At 35.1% G+C, this 22,277-nt stretch overlaps 1 protein-coding gene across 1 annotated transcript; it reads left to right on the forward strand.

Moving 5' to 3' along the window:
• The first annotated feature begins 1,354 nt into the window (after positions 1-1,354).
• LOC131973363 (nucleobindin-2-like) lies at positions 1,355-21,441 on the forward strand. Its single transcript, XM_059335348.1, has 13 exons — positions 1,355-1,765; positions 3,301-3,438; positions 5,994-6,101; positions 6,200-6,332; positions 9,515-9,618; positions 13,552-13,737; positions 14,205-14,295; positions 15,704-15,762; positions 15,871-15,963; positions 16,211-16,300; positions 17,328-17,498; positions 18,292-18,331; positions 19,141-21,441. Exons 2-13 carry the CDS (start codon positions 3,301-3,303, stop codon positions 19,236-19,238), a joined length of 1,311 nt encoding a protein of 436 aa, XP_059191331.1. The 5' UTR covers positions 1,355-1,765; the 3' UTR covers positions 19,239-21,441.
• Positions 21,442-22,277: the final 836 nt, after the last annotated feature.

Genomic DNA, 22,277 nt, shown 5'->3' on the forward strand with positions numbered 1-22,277 from the left:
ACTTTGTATTCAGTTATTCTTTGAGTGAACTCCTTTTCCTTCCTTATACAAGTAAAGAAATACATTCATAAATTAAAGTGAAATGTAACACAATTAAAAGTCATTCATAACAGTGGGAATTATGAACAGTATAAATATAAATATAATAGTATAAAGCTACCCTAGAGGGCACTGTTTTCTCCATTTAATGCCATCCACTCATGCATCTGTTTGTTTTGTTTTTTCTCACTGAAAGGCTACACTAGAGGACATTGCATCATGTTTTCTTTACTGCAAGAGCATTTTATCTTGTTTTCTCTACTGGGAAAGCGCCCTAAAGGACACTCATGTATTTAAAGATCATATTAATCAGAAGCAAAAGTATGAGAAGTGTTGTTTCTTAAAACTCTTTTAAAAAGAAGGAATTTTATTAATTTGTTTTTAGCCTGCATGACTGTGAGTCATCTGCCTTCACAAACTCTCTATTTGTATAATAATACCTATTCTGAACTTCTTCAATATTGCCTGACAAATACCCCTTTATTTAAAAAACCCCCCTGAAAAAATAGGCTCATGCTTAAATAATAATAATAATAAGAAGAAGAAGAAGAAGAAGAAGAAGAAGAACAACAACAACAACAATAATAATAATAATAATTATTATTATTATTAATGTTATTATCATTGTTATTATTATCATACTAAGAAGAAGAAAAAAAAAATACATAACAAATAAACAACAATAAATATAAAAACTATAATAGACCTGGTGCAATAATATAATAAAGTCTGTGTAACCTAGTGTAAATATGTAAAAATGTTTCTTACATCAGACACTAACTCCGCCCTCGCCGCCAGTGAAAGAATCCAATTTTGCCTGACAAATACCCCTTTATTTTTTAAAAAACTGAAATAATAGGCTCATGCTTAAATGATAATAATAATAATAAGAAGAAGAAGAAGAAGAAGAAGAAGAAGAACAACAACAACAACAACAACAACAACAATAATAATAATAATAATAATGACTATTATTATTATTATTATTATTACTATTATTTTTTTCTTCTTTGTATAATGATAATTATAATAGTAATTGTTATTAATAATAAAAAATATATTATTATTAATAAAAATTAATAATGATACGAAGAAGAAGAAGAAAAAATAATAAATAACAACAATAAAAAATATAAATAATAATAATAATAAGAAGAAGAAGAAGAACAACAACAACAACAATAATAATAATAATAATAATAATAATAATGATTATTATTATTATTATTATAAGAATAAGAAATAATTAAATAAAAAACAATGAAAAAATACCGATAATAGGCCTGATGCAACAGTATAATGAAGTGTGTGTAACCGAGTGTTAATATCATAGACTGTATATAAATAATGTGTAGAAACGTTTCTTACGTCAGACTCTAACTCCGCCCTCGCCGCCTGTGAACGCCACGTACAGTTTGGCTCAACGCACCTTAAGCCACGGGCTGCCAGTCTGATACACTTTGACTGACAGGCCGAGCGACCAATCAGCTCTCAACGCGACTGTTTTACAAAGAAAGTGGAGTTTCTCTGGCCAATCAGCGGCGCCGCGGGGCGGGGCGTCACCATGGTGACCACACTCTTTTTCTCCTTCTCCTTTATAGAGGAGTGTAGGTTGTGGCCGGCAGGTTGTATCGGTGGATGACAGCTGTAAACAAGTGCAGCTCCGCCAGTTTGAGCACATCTGAACGGCTAAAACGAGACAAAGACTGGAAAAGAGGAGCTCAAAGTAAGTGTCAGTTCACAGTTAATGTTATTCTACATGATATGTGTCTTTTACTGCCACTGTTGAGGCTTGTTATGTCGCTGTGACATAATGAATTAACCAGCTGACATCTCCACCAAACAACCTGTTTTATAATGAAACCGTTAGCTGACAGAGTTTATCGTGAAATGTTAGTTTCAGGCTCACAATAGTCTTTTTTTTTAATTCTAAGTCTGTGGTTTTAAAGTAAGCTCGCTGTGTGTTTATCCACTAAACACGTGCTTAGTCTTTGCTCGGTGCTTTTTTGAGACTAACTCGCATAATCTGATCCCACAATGTCTGCAGGTAAAGTTGTGGTTTGTAAAGCTTTTGCAATGCTTTTTTTGAGGGTGTTGTCCTGTATAAGGATAAAGCACCTGTCAACACTGTCTAATACTATTGATTGCACAATTAAAAAGCTGTATAAGGCATCTACCATCAGTGTTGAAATAGTAGTTTAACAACATTTTGCAGCAGCTTGCTAGTAGTTTAACTGTATTTATATTTGTGAAGTTATTCAAGTAGTTAAATTACTTTTTTGTTGCCATTTTTTGTGTCGTTCAACAACTGAAACAACAAACTATAAATTGGGCCATTCTGAACTTGTTAAATCTTGCCCCTGACACACACCCCTTATTATAATAATTAAAAAAAAAGATGAAATAATAAGGATTATGCTACTAATAAAAAAAGAAACAAACACACAAAATAATAATAATAATCAGTCTGATACTGTTATATAATAAAGTATGTTTAATCCAGTTTTAAAATCAGAATAACCCTTCTTAGATCAGACACTGAGGCTTGTTTGGTCGCTTTTGTATTTTAGTTTTACTACATTTTGCAGCAGCTCGCTGCTAGTTTAACTGCATTTATATTTGTGTAGTGATTCAAGTAGTTCAATTACTTTTTCTTTTGCTATTTTTTTTTGCACTATTGAAACTACAAACTATACATTGTGCCATAAAAGTAAAGGAATGTTATTTATGTATTATTATTATTATTTTATCATTGGTTTTCTACAGTAATTGACCCCCCTTTTCTTTCATCCTGACTGTTGTGAAGTCAGACAGCTACTACCACACTTCACTTTAACTTTGTGTCACATTTTTTTGTTTTTCGTCCTTGTGCCCATTATTTAGTTTTCAAACCAGTGCTGAAAGAAGGTCAGACTGGTTATATATATATATATATATATATATATATCTGTGTGTGTGTGTGTGTGTGTGTGTGTGTGTGTTTGTGTGTGTGTGTGTATACTTTTAATTGTGGGCAGATAATGCAAAAGCCAGATTTGTTTATAAAAATGCTCTCAGATTAAACCTTTTTATTTTTAAAAAGTGTGTTTGTGAATGAAGGAAAACTTCTTTATTTTTATATCTGAAAATCTTGGAGTGTGATGTAATTGATCGGTTGCAAAACTCTTCTTTCAAAGTAGCTTCTCAACACTGTCCACCATGTTCATGTAACAAACAAAATAATGATTTACCTACTCAACTCCTGTTTTTCCTCTTTACCAGATGGTGAGGGGTAAATCTGTGGTCCGCTGTGGGCTGGTCCTGCTCAGTTTGTGGCTGTGCAGCCAGTCAGTGCCTATCAGTGTGGACAAGGCCAAAGAAAAGCCCCCAGAGGAGGAGCTGGGACCGCCAGAGAGTGCTGTGAGTCATATATATATATACAGCAATACCACATTTGTCTGGGTCTTACAGTTAAATCACTAAATAGCTCCCAGCCACCTAAAGGAGGGATCATTTGGGCTTTACGGTGTCTCAGACAGGGCTGTTTCTCATGGTCAGTACTCTGGGTAAAAGGTTGGCAGGAACATTCAGTGTTTCAGAGTATTTGCTCAAAACAAACAAGAACAGTATCAGGTAACGACACCAGAGACGGGGGTGTTACGATGTATATACAGCCCCGATTCTAAAGGAAAAACAATCCTTTATGCATTGAACTCAGAATTCAGAGTGTATATCTACTAGGGCTGCACGATTACGGCCAAAATGATAATCATGATTATTTTGATCAATATTGTAATCACGATTATTAACCATGATTATTCATCATGTTAGGGAAAACATCTGTATTTTTATTGAACTACTTTTAAACAAACAATAGGAACAGTTTTTAGTCTCTGGTGCTTGTTGTAAACAAACAGAGATCTCTAAGTGAACACCTCCTGCAGCAACAGCACATACACACTGTACTGCTACAGAGCTAACTGTTAGCCTGTTAGCACATACACACTGTACTGCTACAGAGCTAACTGTTGGCCTGTTAGCACATACACACTGTACTGCTACAGAGCTAACTGTTAGCCTGTTAGCAATTTGCAGACTGGACACTAAGGGGTTAGCTGTTAGCATGTTAGCACATACACACTGTACTGCTACAGAGCTAACTGTTAGCCTGTTAGCACATACACACTGTACTGCTACAGAGCTAACTGTTAGCCTGTTAGCACATGCACACTGTACTGCTACAGAGCTAACTGTTAGCATGTTAGCACATACACACTGTACTGCTACAGAGCTAACTGTTAGCCTGTTAGCACATACACACTGTACTGCTACAGAGCTAACTGTTAGCCTGTTAGCAATTTGCAGACTGGACACTAAGGGGTTAACATCCCCTCCGGCTCTACAGCTGGGAGAGACTGCTGCAGGAGGACTGTGCTGCTTCGACTCGTTCTTACTCTTCTTAACGCATGCATTAGGTTTTTATCTACGTGGTTCCCAAGCGATGTGAAACTGGTGTTGTATTTCTATATAGATTGTGTCACATTGTTCAAACAGTAATCCTTTCACATGGAGTAAAAGTGGAGAAAACCACTATACAGATATGTAGTATGGAGGAGTATACAAAAACAGACTTTACCATGTGGTGACTTTATATTTATTGCATTACCAGCAGACATGCTATGTATGAGATGAGATATATGAGATTTATATTGTTATCATGATATGAAATTACCTATATTCTGATTAAAATGTTGTCCATATCGTTAGGCCTGTCACCATAATTATTATATCTTTCAATGTATATACAAAAGGACGTGATAGTTTTTTTTTCTGGACTCAATATATTGTCGTTAACATGCGTGACTTTTTGTGCTTTTTTGTATTTAAAGTAAAGCTGCAAATGTTTGACAGGCAGCCATTCCAGCTGTTTATATGATATTTCAATAATAAAATAATATAATACATAATGATTATCTCAATGCATTTTTTTTGTTAACAGCCTGAACGTCTATTTCATTTGTTTTTAGTTGTAGTTTATTTATTTATGTTTTATTTATATAGGATATTTTAATATTTCTTTTCCACATTTCAATTCCAATGTTAAATATTCTCTAGATTTAAAAAATGAATTGCTGTGGAAAAGGATAAATTTATTATGTTCTAATATCGTAAATGGGTGATTCTCATGAAGCCAGTCTAAGTTCTGTCTGTGAAGATTATAAGGACATATTTGATTAAACTAAATATATTTCACTTTTATATGAATGAACAATATAGCCATAATGAGGCACAATTCATTGTTTTGTGTTAAAATAATATTTTCTATATTTTTATACATATATTTGATTTACAAACTCATTACCGTAATGTGTCTAGATAAAAATGTCATGGTTTCCCCCACACTTATATACAATAAATATTTAATAAACTTTATAAAAAATAAATATACATTTGTTTAAAAATGTATAATTTAACAGAATATAATCAAAAAGATGATAAAAAATGGTTAAATGTTACGGTAATTATAGAATAGTTTGCATTAAAAATGTGTATATTTTAATAAAATAGATGTTGGTGATACCTGCTACGCTTGAGCATATTTAAGTGCTTTCCAAAGAAAAAAAAAGAAAAAAACCTTTTGTTGTTTTTTTAATTTAAAAATGTGTTACGGTAATGAATTTTGCTCACAGTGTCTCTAAAAATGTCAGAAAATACCTTAAAAATTTCAAATAGATTATAAATTCATATTAAACAATGACTTTGTATTGTATATGTTATAAAGGGTCAAAGAAAATATGTATTCAATGCTCTTGGATTCTTGCTATGAGCTGCACCATGTTGATGAGAATCACCCTGCTGTGACAGGCCTAGATATCGTCCACAATAGTTTTCTCTGATGTCCTGATGTGGAGTTAGATATTAATAAGGTAAATCTCTACGATCAAACACTAACGTCTGCTGTGTTCGTGCTCCAGGAGACCGGGCTGCACTACGACCGCTACCTGAGAGAAGTCATCGAGTACCTGGAGAAGGACCCCCACTTCAGAGAGAAGCTGAAAAACGCCAACATGGAAGACATCAAGGTTTGTTTTCTGCACGCTCACTAAACATGCCATTGTTTCACAAGCTCTTTACTTGGCATGAACACTCTGTATTGAGCTGGGAATTTTCCTTCTTGCAGCTAGGCAAACTTTCCAAAGAACTGGACTTTGTTCACCACAACTTTCGGACCAAGCTGGACGAGCTGAAGAGGGAGGAGATGAACCGGCTGAGGATGCTCATCAAAGTCAAACAGGACGTCCAGGGGGGGAGTGGTGAGTGTATATAGTATTTTTTTATTTTTCTTTATTATGACTGTAAGTATTGCTGCCAGAATACCCTTTTTATTTTTTTATTTTTTACATTAAGTTTAAAATTTTACTGTTTGCTTTTTTTGCTTTACACAATTATCAAAAGGTGCTTATTGTTCAATGGAAACAGGGTGAAAAAAGTGCATTTTCTGCCAAAGATATTAAACATTTTATATATATGTGTGTATATATATATATATATATATATATATATATATATATATATATATATATATATGTATATGTGTGTATATATTTTTGTGTATATATGTATGTGTATATATATATCTATGTATATATGTATATGTATATGTGTATATATATATATGTGTGTATATATGTATATGTATATGTGTATATATATATATGTGTGTATATATGTATGTGTGTGTATATATATGTATATATGTATATATATATATATATATATATGTATGTATATATGTATATATACATATTTTTTTCCCCATATATATAAAATTAAAATTGATAAATAAATATATAAATAATAGATATGTATATATATTAAACAAATAAAAATTCTGTTCAAATTTTCATAAACATTATCTCTAAACATGTCAATAATCGTAATTAAATTGGGTAAGCTATGAATCGATGGTATAAAATGTGTAATATCTTCAGCAGAAGATGCACTTTAACACCCTGTTTTCGTGGAATTAAATGATTAAAGAATTACTGAATTAAGTATAAAGTTCCTTTAATCTGTATCCTTTAACTGTGTGTGTGTGTGTGTGTGTGTGTGGAAGTTGCACAAGAAGTTTTGTAATACACGTCAACGGTCTGATGGTCAGATATGTGTTGTGGCTCTTAGACAGGAACAGGAACGTGATGAAATAGAGTTTATTCTGCCAGTAGCTGCTGTGTGAAAGGTTTTATAAAACTAGTGTAAGCAACAACAGTTAGAGAGCAGAAATACAGGCTGAAGACCGGACAGATGTGTTAAAACAATCAATTTTCCATCATTCGTAGAAACACGTTTACTCTTATTTACTCTTACTTAACTCTTACTTAACTCTTTCCCAGAGTAAATTTGAACAGGAACGTAGGTAAACAGAGCTGCTGGTTGCCTGGCGGTGTGTTTGTTTATTACTGAAGAACTACTGGAGCACAAAATGTCTTTGAGAAGCTCCGAGTAACCAGTGAGTCACTGAAGGACAGAGCTGTGGATGCTTCTAAAATAAGTCAAAGATCTGACAGCTCATTTTTTTTTTTTTTTTTATACACTTTTTTATTGGTTTTTCATTTTTATAAGCAAAAAACGTTAGGAAAAACAAAAACAAACCAGACAACAAAGCACAAAACAAAACAAAAGAAGTCCCACCCCAAGCTAACAGAATCCGTGTATATTTTCAATTGGCATTCAAAAATCAAATAATGAAAAATTGACAGCTTATTTTGTTATTTGTTTTTTATGATAACACAAAAAATGGAAGAAAAAAAAATGCTTGTTTTTTCATATTTCAATATTAGGCTCAGATAAAAAATATGAAATGGAAAAACGGGCACCAAGACTGAATTTGATTTGAATATTTAATTGGTCGGGTTTACGTGACCCGGAAGTCTGTAATGTAATATTTTACTGTACGGTCTATATCTAAAAAAAAATCTACAGTGAACAGTTCTGTGTATATCATGCAATTAATCTTATTTCCATATTTATCTGGTATTTGGGCCTGGTTGTGTAACACTTTAGTCTGAAACCTGAAAAACGCACGTCGACACAACAAATACATTTTCGGTGTGTAGGGGAGCTGGGTACCCTAACACATGCCCTGTGGTCATGCCCAAAGATTCAGACATTTTGGAAAAGGGTTCATGAGATTATCACAGAGGTCATAAGAGTGGATTTTGAGTTATGCCCCAGTCTTTACATATTAGGTAACCCTAAACCCATGGCCCATATTGTAAAACTCTTAGCCAGCTGGATTCAGACAAGTATAATGATTGGTAAACAGATGATAATGAAGAAGTGGAAAGATGCAGAGGGCCCGGTGTTTCAAGACTGGCTTACAGAGTTAGGCAAAGTAGCTGCTTTTGAAAGGATGTCCTATAGTATAACAAATGATATTGAGAAATATAATGAGAAATGGGGAATGTTTTTAAGACTATATTCTTTACAGGGTAGCTAAAATGTATCTGCATACACTGATCATTATGGGCTGTTCTTGGGGGACTGGCATGGAAATGAAGGTGGAGGCAGACTGGGTTCATTACAGGGAAATGTTTACTGGAAGACTATTTGTAGACAGTGAATTAACATATTGAGCATGGATTAATTGTACCTGTCTTGGACTTCTTATGTACTTCTTTTTATTTTATTGTTTTATTTATATTTTTTTATTTATGTTTTATTATCATAAGATTGTGTATCTTAATCTTGCCCCTTTTTTCCTTTTTTTTCCTTCCTTTTCTTAATTGGTTGTTAGTGTGGTCTTGTAAAACATTTGTAAAAACTCAATAAAAGTTGAATCATAAAAAAAAACAAATACATTTTCGGAACTTGTCCGATTTGTGATTAACGTCGTGAGTCGACTTCTCGAGAGGAATAAGAGCAGAAATCTGTGATATTATCCACATGTCGACTTTTTGTCTCTGTGCCCGAGAAGTTGTCTGGAGCATGATTAAGTAGATGGAAAGAAGGAGTCAACAAGAACTGTTTACCAGAGACCTCCTGGATTACAGAGTGACCCCCTTCCAGAAAGTCTGGATGCGGTCACATGACTAAAACAAGTGGATAAATGTACCTTTGTGTATATTACATTTATAACAAAGGTTGGAGGTGTTAGGGAACATTCTCTGGAGGCCAACTGGGAAAATTCTGCTGCATATCTTATCCCAGTCTACAGGATTATATGTTACCTGTAGATCGCGCTCCCACAACAGCTTCAGAGAGTCACAGCCTGAAGAATCAGAGTAAAGTAGTAAAGAAAAGATCTTTGAAATCAGTCCTTTGGGAGATTTGGCCAGAACTCTAGTGTTTTCCAGCTCCGACAGTCTCATGTGGATCATGCTCGACCTCAAGAGAGACCCTATTGGCTCATATTTTAAGTCCTACTAGAGATTAAAACACTTAATCCAGCTGCTTTATAGTTAAATAAAACGTGTTATTCTTGTGTTTCCTGCAGGCCGGACGGTGGACCACCAGGCGCTGCTCAAACAGTTTGAGCACCTCAACCACATGAACCCCAACACCTTCGAGGTGGACGACCTGGACCGCCTCATCCAATCGGTACATGCAGACATAAAACAAACCAAAAACCTAAATACTGTTCACTGAAGAGATATTTTTACTTTCATAGCTTTTATTATTTTATTAAGAACTCTTTGTTGTGGCTTCTCATTTATATAAAAGTGGCATTTTTGACTAAATTCATCAGTTGAGTTTGTCTCAAACTTCATTAAAGGGATAGTTTGGATATTTATTTTTATAGTTTGGATGTTTTGGAGTAAATGTCGGTCAACACCAGTCCAGTTTGGAGAAACAGGCCGGAGGACTGACCAGCAGGCTGAACAGTGTCCTGCTGTGGACGGGGAAGCATATAATCATGTTTTAGCCACTTAAAGAAATCAATATCAGTAGAAGTGTTTGCTATATTTGCTACTCAGACATCTGTTTTTGACTTCAAAACCATCAGATTGCTTTGTAAAAAACACTAATTTTACCTTGCAGAAGAGGGAAACTGCAGGTTGATGCCTTGATTGTTTAGTTTGTTTTGGTTATTGTGTGATTTGGTGTTAAAAAGGTTAATAATATTATTAATAATAAGAATAATACATTGAATTTATAAGCACCTTTCTAACACTCAAGGACACTGTACAATAGTTTAAACGAGACAAAACAGGGAATGAAAACAAGAGACAAGAAATAAAACAAAACAAAGAGAGCGGTGTGGTTTCAGAAAAGAATAATAATAAGTTTAGATTCTCCAAAGTCAGAACATAACACAGTCAAACTAACTGATCTTGGCAGCTAGAACAGCAAATCCAGTTCTGTACAGTAAAATGACTGTTTGTCAAAGGAGTCTGGAGGCTTTGAGGAGATCATAGATAACCGCTTCAGTTCCCTGTGGGAAGGACCTGTCTGACGGCAAGGTGAAGCTGGGAAAATATTCTATATGTAGCGTACATTTAAACTGATAACAGGGCTGTTTCCACTACCGCCCAATACCCGGAAAGAGGCGGGTCTCACTCGCCGAAATGCCCCTAATTTGAATACGAGTTGTCCGGAGCGGACTTTTGTCTGGACTTTTTGCGTCCCTGTAGAAGAGCAGGGTCTTTTTTCTCCCCTGAAAAAATCCTGGTTGCTGATTGGATAGAACGCTAAGCAGGTTGTGATGAGTACTCGACGCCACAACAACACGCAACATTTGTAAAAGCCAGCGAAGCAGTGTTGCCAACTTAGCGACTTTGTTGCTATATTTAGCGGCTTTTGAGACCGCCTTGGTGACTATTTTACAAGAAAGTGACTGGAGACGAATCCAGCGACTTTTTCTGGTGTTATTGCTGCAGAGCCGGAGGGGATGTAAACCCCTTAGCATCCAGTCTACAAATTGCTAGATATGGAAAATATTTCATATTTTGTGTTTTTATCATTTAAAACGGGGGTTACATTCCTAAAAGGGCATTAAAGTGTTAAAATGATTTAAGACATGTCCATTGTATAGTTATGATCAGGACTGAAGTTGGTCAAAAGATTCAATGCATTGAAAAATAAAAAAATAAAAAATAAAAAATGTGTGTGTGTATATATATATATACACACACAATAATATTTTTATAGCACTTTTTAGGAGGTGAACATTTTTTGCACCAAGGGTAATACATTAACATTTTCTGAAGGGGTGCACAAAGAGTTAAACTGATATAGATTTTATTCAGATAGCTAAAACACATTCAGCTGCTGCCCGTCCACAGTAAGACATCACTTAGCTTCTCTGTTGCTACTCTTGTCTGTTTCTCCAGACCGACTACACTAACCACAGATAATTACCTCATACGACCTCGATTAAAAAAAATCCAAACTCTCCTATTTTGGGCATTTTTTGAGCAAATATCAAACACAACCAAAATAAGGAAATGACTCATTTCAGAGGAATAATAGAGCACACTGACTGCTGTAATAGCACAAATATCTCAAAATTGTAGCACGTCCTCCCACATGTACATATGGGACACACACACACACACACACACACACACACACACACACACACACACACACACACACACACACACACACAGCACAAGAAGAGACACTTTAAACATGTTTTAATAAAGTACTGATTAGATTAGGAACTTTATACTTAATTCAGTAATTTTTTATTAATTTAATTCCAAGAAAAAAGGGTGTTAAAGTACATTTTCTCTTCCAAAGATAGATATTACCCATTTTATATTATTTACTTATTGTTTATCCAATTTAATTACAGTTCTTGACATTTAGATATAATGTTTAAACAAAATTTCTAACTGAAATGAATAAATAAAATATATGAATATTTCCTTGAGCAATATTCAACATTCGATAATTATGTAAAGCAAAAAAGCTAACACACACTCAGGTTATCTTGGCTACAGGTTTCTATACTCTATTGGAGTTTGTGAGTTGTCTTATTTTTTGGTGTTGGATGGATGAGACTCTATCAGCTGACACTGACCATGTTCCTCCACACTGTTTGGTTTTGCTGCTGCTAATATCTGCATCCCAGTCGTACCTGTAATCACAGTAAAGATCACCTTCCCTTATAATATGAGGGATGAGCATGTGTGAATTACAGGAGTCAGACAGTACATGTCAGCTCTATTCTGCCCTACAAATCCTAACTGCAGTAACTACGCAAAGGGTTAAACTGAGAAAAACTGCTTTAACCTCCTGAGAGCCAAGCTTTTGTTTGGTATGTATTGTTAGTTTCTCCTAGATATTTTGGAGGACCTGATAAATACAAAAACTAAGCATTGTCTTTGAACAGGAATTAGTTTTTAAAAAAAAAATAATGGGTTCATTTTACTGTATAACGCAATTAATTCACCAGTGAATAAAACTTTTTATTTCCTTACATTTACACCCTCTCATTTGAAGAATGATAGTAAAAGTCTATTACTTCTTCTATTTCTCTTTTATTTTTTGTAATTTTATGTCTTTTTTTTTAGAAACTTTGTGTCTTTTTTGGTACTTTTGTGTCTTTTTTATATAATTTTGTGTCTTTTTTGGTAATTCTGTGTTTTTTTGGTCATTTTGTTTCTTTTTTTAGTAATTTTGTGTCTTTTTTGGTAATTATGTGTATTTTTTCAGTCATTTTGTGCCTTTTTTTGTAATTTTGTGTCTTTTTATTTATGTTTTCATTATTTTTGCCCTGTCTGAATTAATAATAAATAAAACTAATTTCACCAAAATTAAATAAATTGAGACATGAAATGTTTCATTGTGTGTGTGTAATGGATCTATATCATGTGTTATTTCCAATACTTCCTGATTAGCAGAGTCGGAACTTGTTGCTAATGCTAAAAATAGTCAAACTTGCACAGAATATCAAACTACAAACCATATTAAGCACAAATACACAAGTTTTAGCCATAAAATCTGATCAGCTTTGGTACCTGGTCCACTTTTGTCTGGGTAAAAGCTGTTCATTGACTTTACCAAGATGCTGCCATCTGATTTCTACACTGATTAATGTATTGTTCTTATTCTAGAGTGCATAGTTATAGTTAAGCAGAATTAAATATAAGGTCCAGAAAACCTAAAATGAAATGTCCACATATGAGGACGCAGGAGGTTAAAGTTCTTTAAAGTTTTTTAACTGGCCAGCCAAATGGGTTTTAGGAAGGTAAGTGATATGACACTTATCTCTACATGTATTGATGATGTAATTTTTATGCTCAAAAATCATGACGGTAGTTACTGCACTCTGGTTTTGCTGTAAAAGGTTCTAATAGTAATGATAAAGTGTATTTAAGTGTTTAACAACTCTATTCAAAGATTTGTGTATTTTAGACTTAATATTATAAATTAATGTTATATTTTAGTATTTTACTTTTTTTTACTTAATCACTATCTGGATAATAATTTCCCTATCAAAATTGGAGTTGGATTTTATGGTTACTGCAGTTTTTATATAATTATTTCTCTGAATTAAAGCAAAATTATTTATTTTTTTTGTAGGCGACCAAAGACCTGGAGAACTTTGACAAGGACCAGCACGACGAGTTCAAGAAGTATGAGATGATGAAGGAGCACGAGAGGAGGGAGCGTCTGAAGGGCCTGAACGAGGAGGAGCGGCAGAAGGAGGAGCAGCACTACGAGGAGATGAAGAAGAAACACGCAGAGCATCCAAAAGTTAACCACCCGGTCAGACTCCTGCTATTACCAAGTTCATTCATGTAAATTACAGCTCATTACCTGAAGGAGGAGGGAGAAGAATCCTCACTGAGATGTAAAAAAGTGACATTTCCATGTGTTTGTTTATTCTAAAGCTGGTCTAAGGTGCTAAATCAGAAAGAAACTGCCTTTAAATGAGCCATTAGGACTTCTGTAAGGTTGTGATGTTACAATTACACTTTATACAGGAAAAAAGTGCCTTTAAATCATTCCCCTGCTGCAATGATGGCACAGATGGAAATGGTTTGAATTTTAGTGACTGCTCTCATTATTTGAGGAACATTTTAGAATTTACTCAGTAGAAAGAAGAACAGGAGTCAGGTGACTAGGTTTTATTTAAGTGATGCTCTTGGGATGATTGATAAAAACCCTGTTAGGTGATGTACTTGAAGATGACACCAACTCTGATTTGTGTGTGTGTGCTGGTTTGTGTGCAGGGCAGTGAGGACCAGCTGAAGGAGGTGTGGCAGGAGTCGGACGGCATGGACCCAGAAAACTTTGATCCCAAGACCTTCTTCAAGATGCACGGTAACCAGAGACCAGAATGAGTCTGAACACAATGACTCCTTTGAAACTGTTTTCCTTTAATCTGTATTAAGACGTCATGATCTGTATCTGGATCTGACCAGAAGTCGTAGTGGTTTACACCCAAAGTCACGTTAGACTGGACAAATATTGTCTTTCCTAAATTTATATTCATTGGCAATGCAATTTGTCCGTCTTCAGTGCATCATCATTTATTTAATATTGGCAAATAATGTATTTTAAAGTATATTTCCACATCCTCAAACTGACACGTCGATTACTTTTTCCTCCAAAACTTCAAATAGAAAAAACATCTGTTACTGTCACGTTACGAGTTGTTTCCTGGATAATTTATTCAGATTTTTGTACATTCCTAATATGGATTATTTAAACCGAAATCTAACAAATTTAGTTTTGTATGCAGCCTTGGAGAGTTTTTTTTTTTTTTTTTAAAGGTACAGTCCTCCATCTCTTCTCTCTGCAGTTGCAGCTCTACAGGCTTTCTTCACCAATAATTTCTGATATGTTTGAATAACTTTGTGGCATTTATTTACCACCATGTTGGAGAGTCAGAGTTGCATTAGCCAGTCGCACATTATCCGGTCGCACATTAGCTGGTTGCATTAGCCAGTCGCACATTAGACGGTCGCATTAGCCAGTCGCACATTAGCCGGTCGCATTAGCCGGTCAAATTAGCCAGTCGCACATTAGCCGGTCGCATTAGCCGGTCACATTAGCCAGTCGCACATTAGCCAGTCGCACATTAGCCGGTCGCATTAGCCGGTCACATTAGCCAGTCGCACATTAGCCAGTCGCACATTAGCTGGTCGCATTAGCCGGTCAAATTAGCCAGTCGCACATTAGCCGGTCGCATTAGCTGGTGACATCAGCCAGTCGCACATTAGCCGGTCACATTAGCCACTCGCACATTAGCCGGTCGCACGTTAGCCAGTCGCACGTTAGCCGGTCGCATTAGCCGGTTACATTAGCTGATCGCACATTAGCCGGTCTCATTAGCTGATCGCACATTAGCCGGTCTCATTAGCTGGTCGCACATTAGTCAGTCGCATCAGCCGGTCTCCGGTCAGTAGCGACGGCACAAAGGGTCAAACTGAGGTCAACAGATAGGCGCCATATTAACCTGCTGAAACAATGCATATCTCCACCCAGTGTTGAGGAGGAGGACACGTTCCCGTCAGTTATTAGATTTTCTCAGTTGCATGTAAACTGGAACAAGGACAGAAGTTCTATTAGACGCCAAAATCGATTTTTAAGCAAAGCTCGATTACACTGTGCATGTAAACGCACTGAGAGACTGCAATCTGTCTTTCATGATAAAAGGATCTTTGTGGCTGATTGTGCTCCGTACTGTTGACGTAATTTGTTCATTCCCGTCTGTTCTGTGTTGCAGACAGTAATGGAGACGGCTTCTTCGATGAGAGCGAGCTTGAAGCTCTCTTCACTAAAGAGGTATTTATAAAGTTCATCTATTAACAGCCCTGGTTCTGCAGGTTTTATAATAGTGAGATATATAAGTGAAGAAGCCTTCAGGTAAATGTGTATCTGTTTGTCTCTTAGCTGGAAAAAGTTTACAACCCTGAAAATGAAGAAGACGACATGGTGGAGATGGAGGAGGAGAGACTGAGAATGAGGGAGCACGTTATGAACGAGGTGAGCCACCACAGTAATACATGGAGCTTCTCTCAGGATCTCTATTGATACAGTATTGATCAGACCGGATCAGGTAAACAAAGATGATACAGGCTGCTTTAGAATGCACTCTCATTTTTTGGGGTTGATGTAACACAGATATGGTGCAAACCTCAACCAACTTCTGACACAGGGTGATAAAAATGGCCAAGAGATTTCTGCAAAAATGTCATTTTTGACTAATGCAGCTCCATGTGTTGACGTTCAGGTGGACACCAACAAAGACAGACTGGTGTCTCTGACTGAGTTCATCGCTGCTACGAAGAAGGAGGATTTCTCAGAGAAAGACGGCTGGGAGGTAGGAGACACCTTTCATAGAGAGTCAGAGATGTGAAGATTATCTGGACTGAATTGACTTTAAACCGTGTTGAACTTTCTGTCTTGTTGGTGCATGTTATCAATATTTAATTAAACTCACCATCAGCTGGAGAGCTGCTCTGTCTCATAAAACTACAGTCTTCCAGTTAAATGATACAATAAAAGTTGAACAAATGCAAGATAGTTAACAGTTCTTTTGCCTGATTTAAGACAAATCCACCATGAGTATTGTTGTAGTCAAGACCACCTAAAGCGAGACCAACTCAATACCAAGACTTTGAGGGGTCGATAACGAGACAAGACCAAGACTTTAAGGGATCGAGAATGAGAGAAGACCACGACTTTAAGGGGTCGAGAACACGACAAGACCAAGACTTTAAGGGGTCGAGAACGAGACAAGACCAAGACTTTATGGGGTCAAGAACGAGACAAGACCAAGACTTAAAGGGGTCGAGAACGAGACAAGACCCAGACTTTAAGGGGTCAAGAACGAGACAAGACCAAGACTTTGAGGGGTCGAGAACAAGACAAGACCAAGACCATTCCCAACCGTCTCCGTTAGCGTTGCTTTGCAGAATTTACAAGTTGCTGTTTTTTTTCTTCTTCTTCTTTTGTAGTTGTGCACAAAAAATCTTTGTGGTTCAGGTAACCAAATTTTATTACAGATGAGTCGGCTGATGTCCTCTCACGGCCTCTTCTCCTGTCACTCACATGACCTTTATATGAGTCATGTTATTGGTTGAACTCGAAGCAATACGATTTACACAAAATCACAGTAATGATATTAACAAGTAAATCCAAATATGCACAGTTGTGGTCTTGACCGGTCTTAAAATAAAATCCAGAGACCGAGACCTTCAAAAAGTGGTCTCAAGACCAAGACTGGTCTCTAGATCAAGGCCGATCTCAAGTACTACAACACTGACCATGAGACTTTAACGTTTATCATCACAAATTCGTCCTATTATTAACTATTATTATTAACTATAACCCCCTGCCCTCCCCAGACTCTGGACCAGAACCCTCTGTACACTGATGAGGAGCTGAGACAGTTTGAACAACATCTGCTCAACGAGGAGAACGACATCAACAAAAAGTCTGTAGAGCTGCAGAAACAGAGAGAGGAGCTGGAGAAGAAACAGGAAGAACTGAATAATCAGAAGATGGGACTACAACAGGTAAACATAAAATATATATACATATATATATAAACAGGGACGATGAATGTCAGAAACTTAGTTTATAGATGTAGTGCTAATCTATCTAAAAAGGTCCTATTTATATACATAAAATACAGTGAAAGGGTCAAAATTATGAGACCAAACCAAACTAAACGTCCTTTTTTATATCTATATAACGTTATATATAACTTTATTGACTCGTTGCCGTGGATACGCATTGTTCTGCTTCTCTCCTGATGACGGCTCGCCTTGTTAGTGACCTGTCAATCAAAGGTAGCCCCGCCCCAAATCATATGATTCTTTATCTATTTTCTTCTAAATGGGGCCATTATTTACACTATTAACATCAGATTGTCTTGAAGAAGATTGTTTACTAGTGATTGAGACCATAGTGTTGTCCTGAAAAACATCTCAGAGGTAATAAATCAAGTGAGAAGTTTTCTCATTTTGCATTGAAATGAATGGACATAAATGCTTCTGCAGCCGTCGTCAGCGCCCCCTGCTGGAATTTTTAGCAGAATGCAGCTTTAGGCACTTCCTGGTTTGCCTCCCTGCTCAGACCAGGAGGTTGCCGCCTGGTTGAGACACCCAAACCTCCAGCAGCTCCACTGACTGCTGCTGAGACGTGGTGGGCAGCAAACACGACTCAGCTGTTTTTATCATGACTCAGGGGAAATAGAGGCGCGACAAACTGTAACTCAATATGCAGTTATTAATGTTGTGTTCTTACAGTATACAACACAGAGAAAGACTTCTTGGTGCTCTGACACTTTATTCTTTTCTCTCTCAGGCTGTAGAAGAAATGGAACGGATAAAAGCTGAGGCCAAACGTAAGTGTCACCTTACAGAGATTATTATCACACACACACACACACACAAAGCCAGAGAGACATTTCTCATACATTTGGATCAAAAACATATTGCTTTATGTTGCTGTTTTCTGTTTGTTTCTTTTGGTTTCTTTGGTTGAAATTATTGTTGTTTTTTTATAAAATAAACAAGTGGCGTTATGTAAACCAACTGCAATTTAAAGTGTTAAAACTCTGAAAATGAATTAATATTTAGTAGTTATGTTAAGGACTAGGGTTGCAAAATTCAAAAAGCAAAGCAAAAAGTTGGAATTTATGGGAATTAAGTTGTTTTGTTGTTAAATGAAAAGGAATATTTCCTAACTTCACAAGGAAATTTCTGGAAATTTACCAGGTATTTTCCACCCAATTGCAACCCTAATCAGGACTTATTTTTGGAAGAAATTTGAGAAGAAATCTAAGAACTTTGTTTTCTAGAATCTCATTTGTTCTCAAGTTCTATCTTAGAAAAAAACTAAAGAAAACATAAGAATTTCTTCATGAATACCAAATCTTCTTAAATTTTTGTCTTAAGAGCAAAGTTAAGAAAAAAGTGGCTCTTAAGAAGCTTTTTCTTCTTAAGAACACTTTTGTGAATTGGGCCCCTGAACCCTGACGGCTCTTTGGATCTCCAGGAGCAGTTTGGGAAACACAACAACCAAATTAAAGACTCAAACGCTCGGATGCAATCTGCATGAAATGCAAACATACAGGGGAAATTGATCCTCATGTAAAGTGTGTCATCATTAGCTGTACACGTAATACATGTTCATGTAAACTCTCTGTTGCAGAGCCTGCAGGTGAACCGGCCCCGGTCGTCCCCGGCAACAGCCAGCCGCTGGCCCCCGGACACCAGCAGCAGGACGTCCCCGTGCCCCGACACTCCTAGCAGGACAACACTGTGTGTGTGTGGACGCCAGGGAGCCTGTGTGTGTGTGGGTGTGTGTTCTTGTACTTCCTACATAGTGGGGACCAGAACATGTTTTTTAACCAACAGTGAGTCCTCACCAAGGTTATTATAGTTAACGAAAACTAACGAAATAACGAAAACTAGAATTGAAAACTCATTTTAGTTAACTGAAATAAAAATGAAAAACAAGAGTTTTTTTAAAAACGATAACTGACTGAAACTGTATTTTGTGGTTACAAAACTAACTAAAAATATAGTGAAAATGTCCTTCGTTTTCATCTTTGTCAACTTTTTTCATATATAATCCAGAGTTTCTATTGGAACATGCAACACATGGTGAATATGTTGACTGAGACTGAGATGTCTACACTCCAACCAAAATTCAAAACACTTGGAACTGTAAGAGTTAATAACCTTATTGGGGCTGAGATGATAAACCAAAGGAAATAAAGGCAAAATTTATTATGACCACTTTGAATCTGGCACCCAAAATATAGCCCATTACAAAAAACTAAAACTAACACTAAAACAAAACTAAATTAGCATTTTCAAAAACTAAAAAACTAAAACTAGCAAAATCATTCTAAAAACTCATTAAAACAAACTGAATTTGAAAACAAAAATTCACAACAAAATTAAAACTAAAACTAATGAAAAATCCAAAACTATTATAACCTTGGTCCTCACTTCTTTAAAGTTTTTTTTGAGATTTCAGACTTTGTTTTAAGGGTTAAAGGTTACATGATAATGATAACTAACTGAAACTGTATTGTGTGGTTACAAAACTCACTAAAATTATAGTGAAAATGTCCTTCGTTTTCGTCTTTGTCAACTTTTTTCATACATAATGAAGATGGATAATAAAACGAAATAAAGGCAAAATTTACTGTGACCTTTTTTAATTTCCCACCCAACAAATACCCCATTACAAAAAACTAAAACTAATAAAACTAAATTAAAACATTTAAAATAAATAAATACTAAACTAAAACTAGCAAACTCACTCTAAAAACTCATTAAAACTGGATTTGAAAACAAAAAATCACAACAAAACTAAAACTAATGAAAAATCCAAAACTATTATAACCTTCACTGTTCCAATGAGGGTCCTCACAAAGATAGAAGTACAAGAATGTGTGTGTGTGTTTGCCTTGTAACAATCCCAATTTCCTCTTTTTTGTTTATTTCCAAAAGAAGCCTAAATATGAAGAGCACACAAGAAAATCTGATTTGAGGCTTCAGGTTTGTTTTCCTCATCAGAGACGTGGAGTCGCTCCAGTTCACTTCAACAAACAAAACACTCTTTTGTGTTTTGGTCATTTTGATGTTTCACCACAGCGAGGACTTTGTTCTGCAGCGGAGGGGGAGGGGCCTGAGAAGTGAAGGTTTTGTTTAGTACACTGGAGTTCATGGTGACTGATATCTCTGAAGGTTATTTATTTATTCCGTTAAACACGAGACGATTATTCCATTTAAATGAATGTCAGAAACTTAGTTTATAGATGTGGTGCTGCTGGCTGAAGAATAAAAAAGGTCCTATTTACATTTTTCATGTAATTATGAATAAATTATAATATATTCTGCACATTTACTTACCACCTGATTCCAAAAAAAGTTGTAAAAACAGAATGTGGGTGATTCTCATGAACATTTTACAGCTAATAGCTAAAATCTAAGAGCATTAAATACATATTTTCTTTGACCCTTTATAACATATACAATCTAAAGTCACTGTTTAATATGAATTTATATTCTATTTTAAGATTTTTAAGGTATTTTCTGACATTTTTCGAGACACTATGAGCAAAATTCATTACCATAACACATTTTTAAATTAAAAAACAAGGCAACACTTAAATGTGCTCAAAGGTAGCTGGTATCACCAAATGTATTTTATTAAAATATACACATTTTAATTCAAACGATTCTATCATTACCGTAACATTTAACCATTTTTTCTCATCAATTTTCATCCAGATTTTGTTCTTTATACATTGTTAAAAACCATTATGTTTGATTATATTCTGTTAAATTATACATTTTTCAACAAATGTATATTTATTTTTATAAAGTTTATTAAATATTTATTGTATATAAGTGTGGGGGAAACCATGACATTATTATCTGGACACATTACGGTAATGAATTTGTGAATCAAAAATATGTTTAAAAATATAGAAAATTTTATTTTAACACAAAACAATGAATTGTGACTCATTATGGCTATAGTGTTCATTAATATAAAAGTGAAATATATTTAGTTTAATAAAGTATGTCCTTATAATCTTCAGACATAATTTGGACTGGCTTCATGAAAATCACCCATCATGCATCAAAATCAGAATCCAGAGTGTTTATTTACAGAAAACAACAGTGAATCAGCGTGAACATTAAATATAATTTAATATTTTTTTTAATATTTTTTCTTTGAACAGTTTTCAACTGAATATATGTTTAAAAAAAGGATTTGAAATTATTGCATTCTGTTTTATTTTTGGAATCAGGGTTGTTTGTGGTAGAGAAAATGTAATTTCAATATTTGACCATGTGTTTGTTTATTTAAAATGAATGCCATCAATCAATATTTCAAAATCAACTGTTAATACCTCAAACATAATTTTATTTTATCAGAACTTTTGCCATGAAACGTTTCTTCTGAACTATTTTTTTTTTTTTACAAAAGTTATAGTTACATAAATGAATGTCCTTTGTAGCGGGTGATTGAAGAAAAATATTTAGTTTACAGATAAAGTTACATTTATGTTTAGATGTTTTAATTTAATTGTGCAGGTGTGGATTTTAGAGTGTGTGTGTGTGTGTGTGTGTGTGTGCGTGTGTGTGTACAGTACAATTTGTGTCATTTTGTTTCATGATAGAATCATTTTTAATGTATTTATTCTCTGGAAACAAACCGCTGCAGGTTGAGTTTGAGGAGATGAACTTTAGTTAAAGAGGTCAGAATAGACAGATTGGTGTTATGTTCCCTTTTTTATTTTATTTTAATAAAAAACAAACTGT

Source organism: Centropristis striata, chromosome 6 (genome assembly GCF_030273125.1).
Source record: "Centropristis striata isolate RG_2023a ecotype Rhode Island chromosome 6, C.striata_1.0, whole genome shotgun sequence".
Lineage (NCBI taxonomy): Eukaryota > Metazoa > Chordata > Actinopteri > Perciformes > Serranidae > Centropristis > Centropristis striata.